At 41.4% G+C, this 16134-nt stretch overlaps 2 protein-coding genes across 3 annotated transcripts; one reads left to right on the forward strand and one right to left on the reverse strand.

The window, feature by feature from the left end:
- Positions 1-6568: 6568 nt before the first annotated feature.
- On the reverse strand, positions 6569-9615 carry LOC101758518 (ER membrane protein complex subunit 7 homolog). Its single transcript, XM_004965697.3, has 7 exons — positions 9406-9615; positions 9264-9307; positions 8292-8400; positions 7923-7986; positions 7697-7813; positions 7480-7588; positions 6569-6930 (listed from the first exon to the last, which is right to left on the reverse strand). Exons 1-7 carry the CDS (start codon positions 9501-9503, stop codon positions 6845-6847), a joined length of 627 nt encoding a protein of 208 aa, XP_004965754.1. The 5' UTR covers positions 9504-9615; the 3' UTR covers positions 6569-6844.
- A 250-nt stretch (positions 9616-9865) lies between these two features.
- Positions 9866-16134, forward strand: LOC101758921 (phosphoenolpyruvate phosphatase). Of its 2 annotated transcripts, none has more exons than XM_004965698.2 (10): positions 9866-10104; positions 12086-12279; positions 12365-12562; positions 12978-13089; positions 13469-13692; positions 14121-14259; positions 14673-14893; positions 15050-15171; positions 15402-15563; positions 15770-16134. In XM_004965698.2, the coding sequence occupies exons 2-10, from the start codon at positions 12109-12111 to the stop codon at positions 15849-15851; spliced, it is 1431 nt and encodes a 476-aa protein (XP_004965755.1). In that variant the 5' UTR covers positions 9866-10104; positions 12086-12108; the 3' UTR covers positions 15852-16134. The 2 variants fall into 2 exon arrangements, with proteins under 2 accessions (XP_004965755.1, XP_022681719.1); XM_022825984.1 differs by lacking the exon at positions 9866-10104 and adding an exon at positions 10325-10342.

Below are 16134 nucleotides of genomic sequence, written 5' to 3' on the forward strand. Positions count from 1 at the left end.
ATTACATAAGTGGAATCTAAACGGCGAGACGAATCTATTAAGTCTAATTAAGCCTAATTAATCCATCATTAGCAAATATTTACTGTAGCAACACATTGTCAAATCATGGACTAATTAGGCTTAATAGATTCGTCTCGCCGTTTAGATTCGTCTTATGTAATGGGTTTTGTAAATAGTCTACGTTTAATACTTCTAATTAGTATCTTAACATTCGATGTGACGGGTGCTAAAGTTTAGCAAGTGGAAGAAAACAGGCTCTTAAACGAAAAGGCGATGACTCATCACTTACTCATGTTGTTAGTCAATGCCAAACTCTACTTGACTCTGCTCATTCAATCCTCGTCTCCCAGCTTACCAACTAACACAAGGGGGTTTTCTTTTCTGAAGACTACAAATTCAGGGGCTGTTTGGATACAAGGTGTTAAACTTTAACAGTGTCACATCGGATGTTCGGATACTAATTAGGAGGACTAAACATGAGCTAATTATAAAACTAACTGCAGAACCCCTATACTAATTCGCGAGACGAATCTATTAAGCCTAATTAATCCATCATTAGCAAATGGTTACTGTAGCACCACATTGTCAAATCATGGACTAATTAGGCTTAATAGATTCGTCTCGCGAATTATACTCCATCTGTACAATTAGTTTTGTAATTAGCTTATATTTAGTACTCCTAATTAGCATCCAAACATCCGATGTGACAGGTGTTAAAGTTTAATAGGGTGTTCCCAAACACCCCCTCAGTTGTGTTACAAATACAATAGAACTACTTGTAACGCAATTAGGTTTAGTACAAAATCCCAACTTTGGGTGTCTATTTTTTTTGTTTAATTTAAAATTAGATGGTCCTCCATGACTATACATGACCATGTACTGTTGGAATAGTTCTCCAACGTTTAAATAATGCTCCCTTCGTCCCAAATTACTATTGATACGTAGTTTTTACTATGCACCTAGATATATATTATATCTACGTACGTAGCAAAAGCTATGTATCTAGAAAAGCTAAAATAAATAGTAATTTGGAACAGGGAGTAATATAAATAACCTTATGGTAATACACTTTTGTCGTGGATTGAATTTATCGCTAAAATACTAATACAATAACCCTACGGTAATACAGAAGAAAAATTGGAGCAAGTTCACTAGCACTGCTCTGCTCAGCTCAGCTACTCCCGCTTTTGGTGGAGACGAAAAGGTAGGAACACTGGAGGTAAGTGACGTGGCAGCAAATGGCAATCCGTTTCATTGGGTAGCGTGCGGCCACGTACCCTATCTCTCCCCTCGGTCGCGGGTTACCCACAGGATAGGTTACTCCACGCGCAGGCCCAAGGCCATCCGACGTGGAGGCCTGGTACTGGTGGGTGCGGAGGACCCCTGCGTAGAACGGCAGCGGCGGCGAAGTAGTTGGGAAATCCCGGCTGAAGGCGGCCTGGGCTCGTACGACTCGGCTCCACGTCAGCTTCGTTGCGTCCGGGCAAGGAAAGCCTCAAGCCCTCAACCACTCGACTTTCCAGAAACACACAGATCAATGTTAGCTGCTACTACTGTACTAGCGTTCATGCTTATACGGATTCAATTTTACAGTTTTTTAAAGAAAAATGCACTATATTTGCACAAGACTACGTAGAAATACAGAGCTCGGCTGTGCTACATCCACTGGCTGCAGCTAACGCTCGGCAGCACCGCAACCTGCTAAGATATTCACGGCATATTATCTTCTCTGACACACACAACAATCAAATCGCTTGCAGCAAGGACTGCAGCTGATACAGTGTTTGGAGGCTGGTTGCTGCAGCGCTGCACAGCCAACACGTCCGAGTACAGCCACAGTGTTAGGAACTCCTTCCCGATGCACCATCGGATATATGATTTTGATAAAGATTATGTAGAAGTGCTTGTAAAAAGAAGTGTAGGACCTATAAAAAATGTTGTAGGAATCATGTATGATGCTTTACCACTTAATCAAAACATCCACACGCAAAAAGGAAGGAGAAAGACGAAGCATCCGTGATATCCGAGGTGGGCAGGCAGAGCGAGTTCTATATGGCACTCCACTCCTCAATAATTATATCCATTAGGTTCACTTTCGTAAAAGTTACTCGCGGTAGCGACATTAAGATAATAAAGGTTGCACATAATATATAATTGGCACTACGAAGAATCTTCGGTAAATTGATTCTTGGACATATCTTCAAGTCTTCAATCTTTTACAACTTTTTTTTCTTCTTCTAAATGATGCGAAGCTCTTCTGCTTATTTGAGGGAAAATTATGATAATTGTGGTGCCATTTACTTGCAAACTATTCAGCAGGGGGTGTGATCGATCTATAGGAGCCGTTTGGTTCAGCAATTTGCGGGCGGTATCCGATCACAGCGCAAGCTAATTCCGTTAAACTTGTTTGTCTTGTAATCAGTCCCAGGCCAATACAAAATGTGGCGTTAACCGATACCGCTCACGCATGCGCGTAATTGAATCCTGTCGCTGTAAGTCTGGCAAGCAACCTGCTGGCCTGCTTCCTCCGCAGCGCTTGCGGCACTCGCTGTTCAGCTTGAGCCAAACAAAACGAGTAATCATTTCCTCGGTAATTATTCACGCTGTGACCTGATATCATCTACGTTTACGTTACGATTTTTGAACCAAACGCCACCTAGGTGCCTGCATGGGCCTGGGCAAACCTGCTAGTTGCTTTCGCAAAAAAAAAATAAAACAAAACAAAAAACCTGCTAGTTGCTAACCACCTTGGTCTATGATTGCGTTTGCATGCATCCACCAAATGCTCTTCAGAAAGATACGTCACCCTGTATCGATCGTTGTTGTTGTACTAAATTATTTGGACTTGACATAGGTAATAATAAATCAATGTCGGTGCTAGCTTATAAAATGCATCATTTTTTTGGTTAAATTATGGTTTATATTTTCGATTTGACGTAAGTACAGCTCAGAAAAGCATGGTGCTGTGCAGCCAGGGAAGTGGACTTGAGCTGGATTTGGAGATCTAATTGGATAACAGCAATGACTATGTCAGACAAGAGAAGAAAAAAATTCATGCCCGGGCAAATATACTAATAAAGTAATAATGCTAGTTTACTGCATGTGCCTTATGCTCAGTAAAGATCAGCAGCTCGGTATTGCAGTGACAGACTAGCAGCAGGATTGCTTAAATAGTTAATTATACTATCTTGCAAAAGCTGCTGCTGGTTGGTTGGTTTGGAGGAAACATCAGCTGCATCACTGAAATAGCAACAGCTTTCCTAACACTTGTTAGATCTAGAGGTCCCGATTTCTTTTAACTAACACATGTTTTGTGTTATCCTCCAACAGAACCTGCTGCAAACGTTAGTGGATCTACCATGCTAATTCATCTTCCCAAACCAACATTTTCCTGAAAAACTTTATAATGTAAATACTAAATGCCACTTATTTCCACTATATGCAGAGTGATTAATTTCCCGGCCAAAGCCAAAACGATAAATAGAACCTTATAATGTAATAACTAAAGGAAATATTGTCTGGAACTCTTTATGCAATAACCGTTTTAAAATAGAACCTTTTTGTGATGTGGATATGTAACATGCGTGAGTGCATTCTCATGGCAGTTGGCATTGAGTTGTAACGGATCTGATCCGAATGGGACCTGATGGCGTCTTCGGAGCAATCCGTGGATCCAATCAATAAGAACATTTTCTGTAGTGCATAATCCTAAAATATTTTCTGTAGTGTAACTGGGCAAAAAGGTTGCATGACTGGTTTCACAATGAATACATCTTGGAAGACTTCATAGCAAGGGTAGTTGGGGGTCAAGGAATGGGATCAAGAACAAGAAGATCCCACTTGCACGTGAGCATATGCTTGTGAGGTGCTACTTAGCAGTAACAATGTTTGATGTTTCATCTCATGATTTAACACAAAGTAAACTCTGGTACTACATGATGGATTCAGTTATGGAGAAGCATCCGGCCGGCTCACGTTTGTCTACAGATGATCTGTCACACCCACATAGCCGTGGGTGGACGGTAGGCAGATCTCTCTCACGCGCAACCAGCATGTAAGGTAGGCTGGTCTAGATCTTTTTCACTCTCAATCAAAGAATTGAAGTTTGTTTATTTGATTAATTTACTAATCATATTTTGTCTTGATGTTAATGGCAGGTGAGGCACTTGATAGTGATGCGATGCCAATGCTCTCTAGATTCATGGGAGCAGCACATTGCCATGCACCGGGGTGGTGCCGACACTTTCTTCTCTACAAGGAAGAATAAATAAAGATACAAAGGGGGAAAGTTGCAGCACATCAGTTTGGTCAGATTTGGAACGGGACCTACTTGCAATAATTCACGGTTAACACATAGGAGAATCAACACGGCAGGCTAATCAATTAGTACTAGACACCTTTGCATTAATCCTGATTAGCATTCTTGGATCTGGAAAGGAAGTGCCCTGTAACTGTAAGAGAAGTCAATCTATCTGTGCCCTAGCTTCTGTGTCTGTGCACCTAGAGAGAAGTGCAAAAAACTGACATGTTCTTGGTGGTTGCCACAAAGATAGAAACCCCAGTAGGTGGTTTATGCGGTGCACTGTCAGTGTACATCAAGTGGCCTGAAGTAACTGTTGGTGCAGCTCAAACAGCCCTTTCTCTATTAATTATCACCTTCGATTCCTATCTATCACAGCATTTACTACTGCTAGTGGCCTTCTCTTTCCCTACATTATTCTTTATCTTTTTGTCAGGAATATATTCCAACAAAAAGAAGAAAAAAAAGAGGCAAAACTGGCACGCCAAAAAAGAGAGGAAAGAAATGCCAAATTGCAGCTTGGGTTTGCAAGCGACGCATCGAAGACGACGATGACATCCTTCTTGTGCTAGCTAGCAGCACGGACCACCAAGGCCATCATGATCATGGTCCCAAAGCACCATGGCTCCTCTGATTCCAAACCTCGAACAAGAGACGAAGGCGCAAATTTGGAGAGCTTTCGCCCTTGGAAAACAGTCAGATTGGGAAGGGGGAAAAAATGCCAGGGAGGCAGATGATCCGATCCAAAAGCCCCCAAATCAAGAAGCAGCATGGTGAGTTCTTCAGCACAGGAAGAGGCTTGTGATTCTGTGGATGGAGCATGTCCCCGTCACCGTCAGGCTCCCAAGGTGCAACCTGGTCCAGGCATTGTCCAGCTTCCGTTGGCGTCTTATCTCTTTCGAGCCATTGGAGACACAAATTCCCATGGCTGGGACTTGTGAATGTGACCGGATGTAGCGAGGTAGTACATAGATATTGTACTCTAGAGCAGAGCATGTTCTGTGGCGCTGTCTGGTAGATCATATGTTGCCCAAATATCAAATTAAGCAGGATTCCTTTTTTTTCTGATAGTCACTTTTTTTTTCCACTTTCTTTCCATCAGGTTTCACTTTGCAGGGATCAAGGATGTCAGATCAAGTGTTTTAAGGAATCATTTTTTTTTGTGTGTGTATATCAAGGTTTACCGTAGTATGTCGACACAACCACCTTTTTTTAATTCATAGTTGAAATTCATTTAACAATTTTGTTGAAAGTTCAAAGGATGCATGAAGCAATTGATCCTGTGTCAGCATCATAAGTTCTTTATTGTACATCTCGAACTCTTGCTCATAGAAAGGCTAGATGAAGAAATATACTAAGCATCAGCTACATCACTAGGAAAGATCTGGAAGGATGATCACACACGTTTTCGATAAAATAAAGTGCTAAGAGAGACGTGAACGTCTGAATTCACACAACCGAGTTACCTACTGCATGGTCATTTTCAGCAGATAGGAGACTCACAAGTCTACGTAGTTGGTGACAATCTCCCTTTCTACCTTTAGGAGAGATGTACACATGTTCTAGCAATCTTCGTAGAAGTATCGACACCCACCAATGCCAATTGCCAAGACACGGTATGCAAAAGTTAAAAAAACAAATGAAGACATGAGTGTGGTAACCAATGACTGTAGGTTGCTTTAGTGCATAACCAATTTTCAAACTGTTATAGATTAGGAATTTAGGATATGCTTGATGTCTTCCCCTGCTAATGATGATCCATGCGTGCCTTTACACGAGAGCACTGTTCGCTTAAGCAGTCATTTAGGCCGTTTAAACAGCATTTAAACGTTAAACGGTGGCAAGCCATTTCCATTTAATTGACTGTTTAACCCGTTTAATCAGCCGTTTAGACCGAATAATGGCTAAACAGCAGGTGACCAACTGTTTACCGTTTAGCATTTAGCATAACAATGAACAAGAGACGTACTCTTGTCAACTACTAACCCCAACACTTTTGGACAATGGTAAAATTCGTCTACTTTCATTGACAGATCATAATTTATCATCCTTGTAGCCAAGTCCATACATGCTAAAGCCAAAATCTTACTAAAAGGGCACGATGGGTCAATTTCTTACATGGGCTCGATAAGTACAGCATAGACCTAACCCTTTGACCAAAACAGAAGAATGGGCATCCGTTTGCCCATCCAGTGAGGTCTCTTACGCGTCTACACCACAAGTCAAAACAAGTATGTCTATAGCTGTGGTCGATGACTAGGCAAGGCGTCAAAGAATGAACTGATTCAAGCAAAACATATCCAACAAAATATCTCAATCTGCCAGGTATACGTTGATGTACTCCATGACTAATTCAGCTATAGGTTTCAGAATGTTCTACATCGCAGACAAATTACAGCTTAAAATACATTAAAAATTGGGGAAAGAGTTTCCACCTTCTCCCCCAGGAAATTACTCTGAGCGACGTGTCAAGCACTTTAGTACTGCTTTTCATCACACTATAGACTAGACCTTTCATCTTTGCAGTATCCCCATGTTCTACTTCTAGCCCTGCGCTCTGGATAGCAAGCTAGAGAATGATACAGGGTTGTTCCTCATTTGTTCTTGAGCTTGCTTCATTTCCTCAGGATCTTCAACCACAAAGAGTAAAGTCAGTTACCCATATATAAATGAAATCAACATTAGCATTTCTGATGCCTCAGCAAGAAAGCTATTGAATTAAAGCACAACTGCAATTTCACTATTATCGAAAACTAAAAAAATCCGGAATCAATAATTGATAATGGCTATCTACAGAGAATCAACCAACAAGCTCTCTAAAGGGCACATATGATTCATAACTGCAAGGACATCATGAAGCCTACATATGATCAGCAAACGCCAGTGTTGTCAGTTTATAGTATTACAATGAAACAGGCAAGACAATGTAAAACTGTATAGATAGCAGATGATGAACTAAAGATACATAAACTGTTTAACAGGCGTGAACAAATAGTACAGAAGAGTAACAGTTTCAACTAATATACTTGATCCAATAATTTATCCAGTGCACAAAGCTTAATACATAAGAGCATACTACTACTCCAAAGCTGCTATGTGCTGGTGGCTAGTACATATAGTGTAATATACTAACAACTGAAGTAATCCAATTCATGGATGCAAAAGGGTTGAAAGCTTACCTATGTTCTCCATCATCTTGGGCATCACGAAGACCATTAGGACCATAAAACCGACCATCAACCCCATGGGGCTCTTCAAAAGTGACATAACGGAGAAAGGCTCCCTCACCTTAAAAGGTTGAAAAGGAAAACAATTACGGAGGTTGCTTTCGCAAGATACTTTACTAAATCAACAAGTGAAGAAACAGCTCTTTTTTTTTAAGAAAGCAATAGCTACCTCATAGTACTGCTCTTCTTTCAAAGGTTCCAGCACAAGCTCATTCAGAACTCTTCTGGTTTCAGTCAGTGCTGCTTGAATATAACCAGGATTCCTGGCACTGATGTCTACTCGAACCTATCATGCAACAGAACAGGGAGTAAATTTATACGCCCATTTTTGCTCATCTTACCAATTCAAGTACTCCCTCCAGCATTCATGACAAGAGGTAGTAATATGTACTTACAGGAGAAAAGAAGTAACCAATTGAGGAGACTTCAATCAAATGAGTTCCAGCTGGCACATTGTGGCTTAAGTATATATGGTCAAGGAGCAACAATAGAGCAATATAGTATACTAAGCTAATACTGCACTAAGAATATCTACAATGAAAGATTTACACAAGAGCAGACAAGAAACCAGTGGCATGCACTTGATGAGAGCTACAGTTTCTTTGCTTAGCACACTACTATTGTATTGTATCTTTTTTCTTAAAACAAAATCTATTAATTTACTTTTGTATGGTAGCACAGTATGATAGATTGATAGGTGATTTTGCGTCCATCAGAATTTCAAGATAAAGCTGAAACTTGTGTATTCACGTCTTGTAGGATACAATGCAAAGTAGCCATCTGGCCTGGCAAACGTAACCCGCTGACCACCATTAAGTATCACTTTTGTGTTTGATGTTTTAGCTGGAAGACCAAAGCCCTTCGGATTCGCACCTATAGCCATAGCAAATAAATAACATCAGACACCAAAGTACCAGACTGACAACAGGGAGGTAAGCTTTCAGCTTGAAACTTAGGCTCCAAACACCTCAAGCAGCAGTAACAATCTAGATAATGAATCCAACACTGAAAATTCCATAATTCTAAAACTATGACTGGCTAGAAAAGGAATCATTACATTAACATTCACTGTTAAATGTGCTAATGATCACTTCCAGACATCATGGCGAAACATTCACGAAAGAAAGAAACTAGCTTGGAGTAGGGCAGCGTGGTGGAGAAGTATATCAAAATGTCTACTCTAATTTCATGCGACTTCTCAGAAACCATGCTGGCACAGCATCAATCAATCTAAAATAAAAGTGAATTCTCATCTCCAGTTCATTCAGTTACTGAAATAAAGTAGCAAAAATCAACTTCAAAAACAGATTACACGTCTCTCAACTCCTTATTTTGGACAGAACACACCTGTTAATTCAGTTATTCCAAACAACAGATAGTAGGAATAGCAGTATAGCACACTCTTCCACAATTAAGGACTACACTTAAGTCTGTATAAGCTATAACCTTAGCTACTAAAACTTGCCCAAAATCATTTCCCATCGGAGCAATGGCCAATAAATCCAAGTAATCCAAACTGTTTCAATGTCCGGTTTAGACAAGCAAGTTGTTTGAAGTCCACAGCAAGCGACATCGAGATCTAAGAACAAACATTCCAGCAGATCAGACTCCTAAATGTAACAGCTGGCGCATCTAATTTGGCACTGAGCTACAGGTATACGATCCCTAAACGCTACAAACCTAGCAACAACTCAAATACGCATCCGGAAGAGTTGGATAGGAGCTGGATCACTTACCCTCGATCTTGATACGCCCGGAGATCGTGTACCCCTCGCCAGATCTAGAATTGCCAGCAACAAGAGAGAGCGGTCAGCAAAGCATCCGGCCGATCGGATCACGGAGGAAACCGAGCGGAGGCAAAGGCAGCGGGGCACCTACCCGGCCTGATGCGCGGCTGCGGCGCCGAGGCACGCCGACACGACGGCGACGACGAGGAGGACGAGGAGGCGGCCGTGGCGGGGAAAGGAAGCGGCCATCTTCGCCGTGGTCGTCGCTGCTCGTCGCGGTCGCGGAAGGCCGGAAGGTGAGAGACGAGAGCTCGTCGCGGCCTTCGGCTTGCTTCGGTTCGGTTTGGGTTGTTCTCGGCGTGGGCTTCGAGAACACGGAGAATAAGGGGCTCTTCTTTTGGGCTCAGACTCTATGGGCTATGTATTGGGGCCTGTTGGGCTAGTGAATCGGGAAGGTCAGATCCGGCCCGTAAGACCATGGAATCTTGTAAGAGTGCTTTGCTGGCGTATGGGGGCGAGAACGGCGGGCCCACAGTGACAGGGCCCTCCAACCAATCTCACGAGTTACGAGGGGGAATCGTGACGGATACGGCTGCCTTTCTCAGCGACTCATCAGTGGCGTGGGCTCTTTCCCGTTCCGTAACGGCTTGGCTTGCTCGCCAGTCGCCAAAGTGATTTGCCAACGCAGCGGCAGCGCCGCCGAGCACGAAACCGCCGGGAGCTTCCTCCAGACCTCCTCCCACCGCTCCGGAGTGCGCTGCCGCCACCGTCGCTCTCTGTCGTAGGGGGCGGAGATCCACCCATCCATTCATTCATCCGAGGCGCCCATTGGTCTCCTCTTTGTTGGCAGGTAATCCTAGGACGGCCCTCCATTGTTCTAACAGTTGTGCCTTAGTTCTCAACCAGATCCAAATCTCTTTGTCTCTATCTCTATATTCATTCATTGTATTGTGCGTTTCTGTGCTGCGTAGTGCGCTGTTAGTCCAAATCCATCCATCCATGTTTGGGCTAGGTTCGTTTGCTTCTTGAGTATCAGGATCAAGAGTCAAGAGTAGTTGGCACCACACGACTTTTTGGGCCCGATTAAGGTTTGCTCCAGCTTATTTTCCAAACAAATTATTAAAAAAATGTCGGGATTCAACTGAATCCAGTGCGATCTCGCAACTCTTTGTGCCCTTCATGCAGAAGGTATAAACAAAACCAAACATTTTTTGCATTGGTTGTCTTACATGGCCCACTGATATATTAAGAAAATTCCTTCACAGCCTACTACTCATATGAAGATGATGTGAGGAGTACAAATCCCGAGCTGAAATAAATCCAGGAGTTAGGATATATTTTCTAGTTTCTACACACCTTTAGCTCATTAAGGGAAAAAAAACAGTAAAGAGAGGTAGCCTGTTGTCAGGTTGAGCGCGCTAAGGAACCTGTTGATAAGACTTTCTTTGTCTTCGTTTGACCTTCCTCACTCATACACTTGGCACTGGTTCATACATGTGTTCTTTCTTCTATTGTTTGTTCTTATTATTTCTTGAAAGACAGCCCTACGTGCCAACAAAGGCATAGTTTGGTTGTGTCATCTTATTCTCTTACTCTGTGGTACAAGGGGTTTACTTACGACTGTTGTTTCTGTTGGAATATTAATCTTGGTTGCTGCTATTCAGGATAATAGCAGCCGAGCATCCCTGGATAGCAGGTGGCAGGATCCTAGCATTAACCATAGGTTTAATAGCATTGACCATAGCGTTATTGCTGTAGATCCCCTAGCTGTCTCCTTAGCTGTACACTAATGGTTAGGCGTGTAATCCTGCCCTCCTGAAATCCAGCCTGCCTTGTGTGTATACACGGCATGACATGAATGAGAATCATCGTGGAATTCTCTTATTCTTCTCCTTCTCACAGTTTCTATTATTCAAAATTTTATCTATCTTTTTTGCAAGAGGATATAAATAGGTTCCTGGTAACCACAAATGGTTACAATCTATAGTCATGGGTAGGGTCCACCAAATTAATAGCTTGAAATTGGATGTGTCCTTTTCTGTCAGATTTTCCAAAAGATTCCTCTTTCCTTGGTATCCGTAAAAAAAACTTGCCATTTACTTTTAATATGTGTAGAAGAGCAATCGTATTTGCATGTAAGGGCAATTCTGCCATGGTTTGACAAATAATTGTTTTGAAAGAAGGTTTGGCAAGTAATTAGGCAGGGTTAATTTTTCTTTATCCCATCTGCTGGCATTGGATCTACGAGCGCAATGGTGATGCCAAACTAATTATTGCAATATCAAACGTGTTAGCACTAATCTTGTTACTAGAGAGTTGTCCAGGTTCAGCTAGTGTCTAGGTTCATTCCTATCAGTGCTAGCTAGATTTCAGCTTGTAGTTTAAGAGAATAATATGCAGATCATGAGGCATTTACTGCATTAATTAGAAGGATATCATGGGCAGGTGTGTAGCCTTGTATTAGCTATATATACGTGAGAAAACGACGAGGACTAGTGTGGCTTGTGTCAACCAAAATACTTGTGTCTTGTTGTGTTCTTATGTGTGTACCACCAGAGAAGAAATGCTAGTGTGTTTGTGATAAACACCTAGCAAGATAGTGAGTGATTTCCAACAAAACTAATGTGACCTATGTGTTCTTCTGCACTTAGACAATACAATAATTTTAGTTGCTATCCTTCTCACCAAGTCCTTTGTTGAGTAGCAATATGCCATTGCTAGTTCATCAGTAAATATTTCTGTTGCGTGGTCAGTGATTAGAAAAAATAGATTTGCAATCCCATTAATCTCTTAAGCATTCTTAGAAATTGATTTTGTATTCTTGGCTGAAGGGCATCAACACTTTCCTGAATCAATGATGTGCTGGGGTTTGCTGGTGTTATCACTACATGCTCTTTCATGCCTGGTTAGTGGTGTCACCTCTAGTCGCACAAGCTCTTACGTGCGTACAGCATTCCCATCTACTGATATACCTCTAGAAAGTGAATGGTTTGCAGTTCCGAAGGGATACAATGCTCCACAGCAGGTAAAATAATTTTGTCACTAGACTCCAGCTCATTATCAGTGCTATCATGTATACTCTGTTTATTGTTTACATCATGCTGTTTCAGGTTCATATCACCCAAGGTGACTATGATGGAAAGGCAGTTATAGTATCTTGGGTTACTCAAGAAGAACCTGGGCCAAGTGAAGTGTTTTATGGCAAGGAGAAGCAATATGACCAGAAAGCAGAAGGAACAACAACAAACTATACATTTTACGACTACAAATCTGGATACATACACCACTGCCTTGTTAGTGGCCTTGAGGTAATATGCTAATAGGTTTCATTTTTCTTCTCATATACTTCAGGCTTTATGTTATATTCTTATTCAAAATGTTTGCGCTGCACGCTTCTCCCTGCTAAATACGATAGTTCAAACACAACGCTTCTCTGATAGAGATGACTTCCATTGTTGAAAAAAATCTATTAGTGCAGCTACTTTCTAGAATGCTATTTGCGCAGCTTCCATTCAATTATTATGCACATGTTGGTCTGGCCACAGAATTTTTTTCTTTGAAACATGATGTGCAGCTATTGAAAGTAATTTGAGACATTTATATTTTTTTTAGATGATTTGAGACATTTTCTCATTTCTGCAGAGTTGTCTTTAGCCCTTTGTACTGTCAGTTTCTATGTAAACTTAAAATATATGATATAATTTTACTGTTTGCACTTTGCAGTATAACACTAAGTATTATTATAAGATTGGTAATGGAGATTCAGCTCGAGAATTTTGGTTTGAAACGCCTCCAGCAATTGACCCAGATGCATCTTACACATTTGGCATCATAGGTTTGTCTTTTTTTATTTAATTACTATTACTTTTGGTTCACTCATATTGTCATGTAATTGCATTGGAACTCTAACAACTCCTGCCCTAGTGGTGCATGAGACACAAAGAGCTGCATTTGAGCACAGCAAGTATATGTTGATTTTAATCAGCTTACACTATGTAATGATTGAGCATGGCTAATGGTTATAATTACAACCTTACCTGAGTTTATATCCTGAAACCACTCCCGAAATGCATTCTGTCATTCCATATAAAGCATACTGGGAAAATGGAAAATCAACTAGTTATCATGGACAAATGTTAGGTGGATGATATTGCCTTATTGATTTAGTGCTTTGAGCAGCTTGATCTCAGCTCTTCCTGTCTCTGTTGTTCCAGGTGATCTGGGGCAAACATTTAATTCTCTGTCAACTCTTCAACATTATGAGAAAACTGGAGGACAAACTGTTCTATTTGTTGGGGACTTGTCATACGCTGATAGATATGAACATGATGATGGCATTCGTTGGGATTCTTGGGGTAGACTTGTTGAACGCAGTACTGCATACCAGCCATGGATTTGGAATTCTGGAAACCATGAAATAGAATACAGGCCTGATCTGGTAAGTTATCTTCATGGTTTTGCAATTTTTTGTTAGTGAAAGCCCCAGACAATGCTAACAAGTTAGCAAAATTCCTGACATTTACCGTGCATCCTCTGGAAGCTTTTCTGTGTTACTGTATCTTGTTTAAGCTTCTTCAAGCGATGGCAAGTGCGACTAAAAGGCCACTGCAGAGAGGTCATGATATAGACTACAATTGCGTTCTTATTAGTTAGGTTTAAGGTGACAATTTCAGTATTAGCTACAATATAGCTATGCGGTTTCATACCTTGCCAATGATTTATTCGCATACCATTATCACATGATCAGAGCAATACCTTTCATTTGAACATAACTTTCTAAACCTGCTTTGAAAAGGAAAATTTTACCAATGCTTGTTGTCTTTTCTTTCAGTAACTCTTATCTCTATTCTTATTTGATATTTTCAGGGAGAAACTTCTACGTTCAAGCCATATCTGCATAGATATATGACTCCATATTTGGCATCAAAGAGTAGTTCTCCTATGTGGTATGCTGTCAGGCGTGCATCTGCTCATATCATTGTGCTGTCTAGCTACTCTCCATTTGGTAACATGCTCTTCCAGCTTGCTTTCTTTTGTTTCTGCCGTGCATATTGCAATATGGACTTTTTTTTTGTCTGCAAGAAGTTTAAAGTCATTTGTCTGTTACACTTTGTTCCTTTTGATTTCTGTATCTAAGATTTCTTTTGGTTTTAGTGAAAGTTTGAAACTGCAGTTAAGTGATAAGCACTTGTAACCTGTAGTTTTGTGTGGCAACAGGTGTTGATGCTTCTTTAATGAGAACATGCCTACAATAATCCCTTTAAATGGACATCATATATATGTATTACTAGATTTCAGAAGCATATTTGATTTAGTAGCTGGGTCGCCTTTACCAAGTTAACTGATTTGTTAGTTTTTTTTGTGTCGTATTCCAATTCAAGTATGTGTCCTAACTTCTAAACTTCTGATGTTTATTAGTAAAATACACTCCTCAGTGGTGGTGGCTGAAGAATGAACTCAAGCGTGTGGACAGGGAGAAGACACCTTGGCTTATAGTTCTCATGCATTCTCCCATGTACAACAGCAATGAGGCACACTATATGGAGGGAGAGAGCATGAGGGCTGCTTTTGAGAAATGGTTTGTTAAGTACAAGGTTGACTTGGTGTTTGCGGGACATGTTCATGCTTATGAGAGATCAGTAAGTTCTTCCCTTTGGCACAGTGTCCTTCCATTTGAACTCTTTCGCTTGGTAGAAATGCTTAGTGTGGTCTGCATTTTGCGAATTTGTTCCGTCGGAGTTGAATCAGAGATCTGAATGTTGATTTCTCATTGATACCTTATAAATTACTTGCAGTATCGCATTTCAAATGTCAACTACAACATAACATCAGGAAATAGATATCCGGTGCCAAACAAATCTGCTCCTGTTTACATAACTGTTGGTGATGGAGGCAACCAGGAAGGACTTGCTTCAAGGTGAGAGGAATAGCTGCAAACTTATTATTGGTACTATTCCGTTTACTGAACTTTTACACCCATCTGGCCTACTTGTGATAAGGTTGTGGTGGTTGAGGTCATGGTTTGACCTTTCAAGTCCCTGGCCACCTTAGCATTGGAGATAGACTTCTCCTGCGTACATTGCTCCTTTTTTTGCTTTACCAAACTCTTACGAGGCTTGCCTGATGGGCTAACCCACCATGTTGCAGGTTTTTGGACCCCCAGCCAGACTACTCTGCATTCAGGGAAGCTAGTTATGGCCATTCAATTTTACAACTGAAAAACAGGACTCATGCTGTCTATTGTTGGAATAGAAATGACGATGGGAATCACGTTCCAGCAGACACCGTGGTGTTCCATAACCAATACTGGTGAGTGCCCTACAAACAGCTTTTATATATCTGTGGCAAGTATTGTTTTAAATGCCATGCTCATCGATTGCTTCGTTTATGAGCTTAATAACCTGCCAGTTTGTCCTGATAGGCAGACTATAACCTTTGATAATTTGCGATTGCTTTTCTAACCTCTAACTCCTGGTGCCATCCATCTGATCGAACGGACAATGTTTGGTGCGCAGGACAAGCAGCACGCGCCGCAGGAGGCTGAAGAAGAACCATTTCCATCTGGAGAACCTTGAGGGTCTGATCTCCCTATTCTAAGAGCCGATACGCTGCACAAGCACAAACTTTGTGGAGCAATGGCAGGATAGCAAGCACCGTTGCTAGTGTCCGTTGCTCTTCGGAGCAGCACCACCTGTGATGATCAGGCTGGCAATGGCAAGTCCAGCTACCTGATTTCATGCCAAAGGAGCCATGCTGCCCCTGTGATCTGAAAGGCTGGACTGCGTGAATATGGTGAAAATAAAACGAGGTCGGGTGTAAACATTTTACACAAAGTAAACAGCGTCGTTGCCAGTAGGAGTTTGTTAATCCCTCTCCATGC

This window comes from Setaria italica, chromosome IV, assembly GCF_000263155.2.
Source record: "Setaria italica strain Yugu1 chromosome IV, Setaria_italica_v2.0, whole genome shotgun sequence".
In the NCBI taxonomy this organism is placed as follows: domain Eukaryota; kingdom Viridiplantae; phylum Streptophyta; class Magnoliopsida; order Poales; family Poaceae; genus Setaria; species Setaria italica.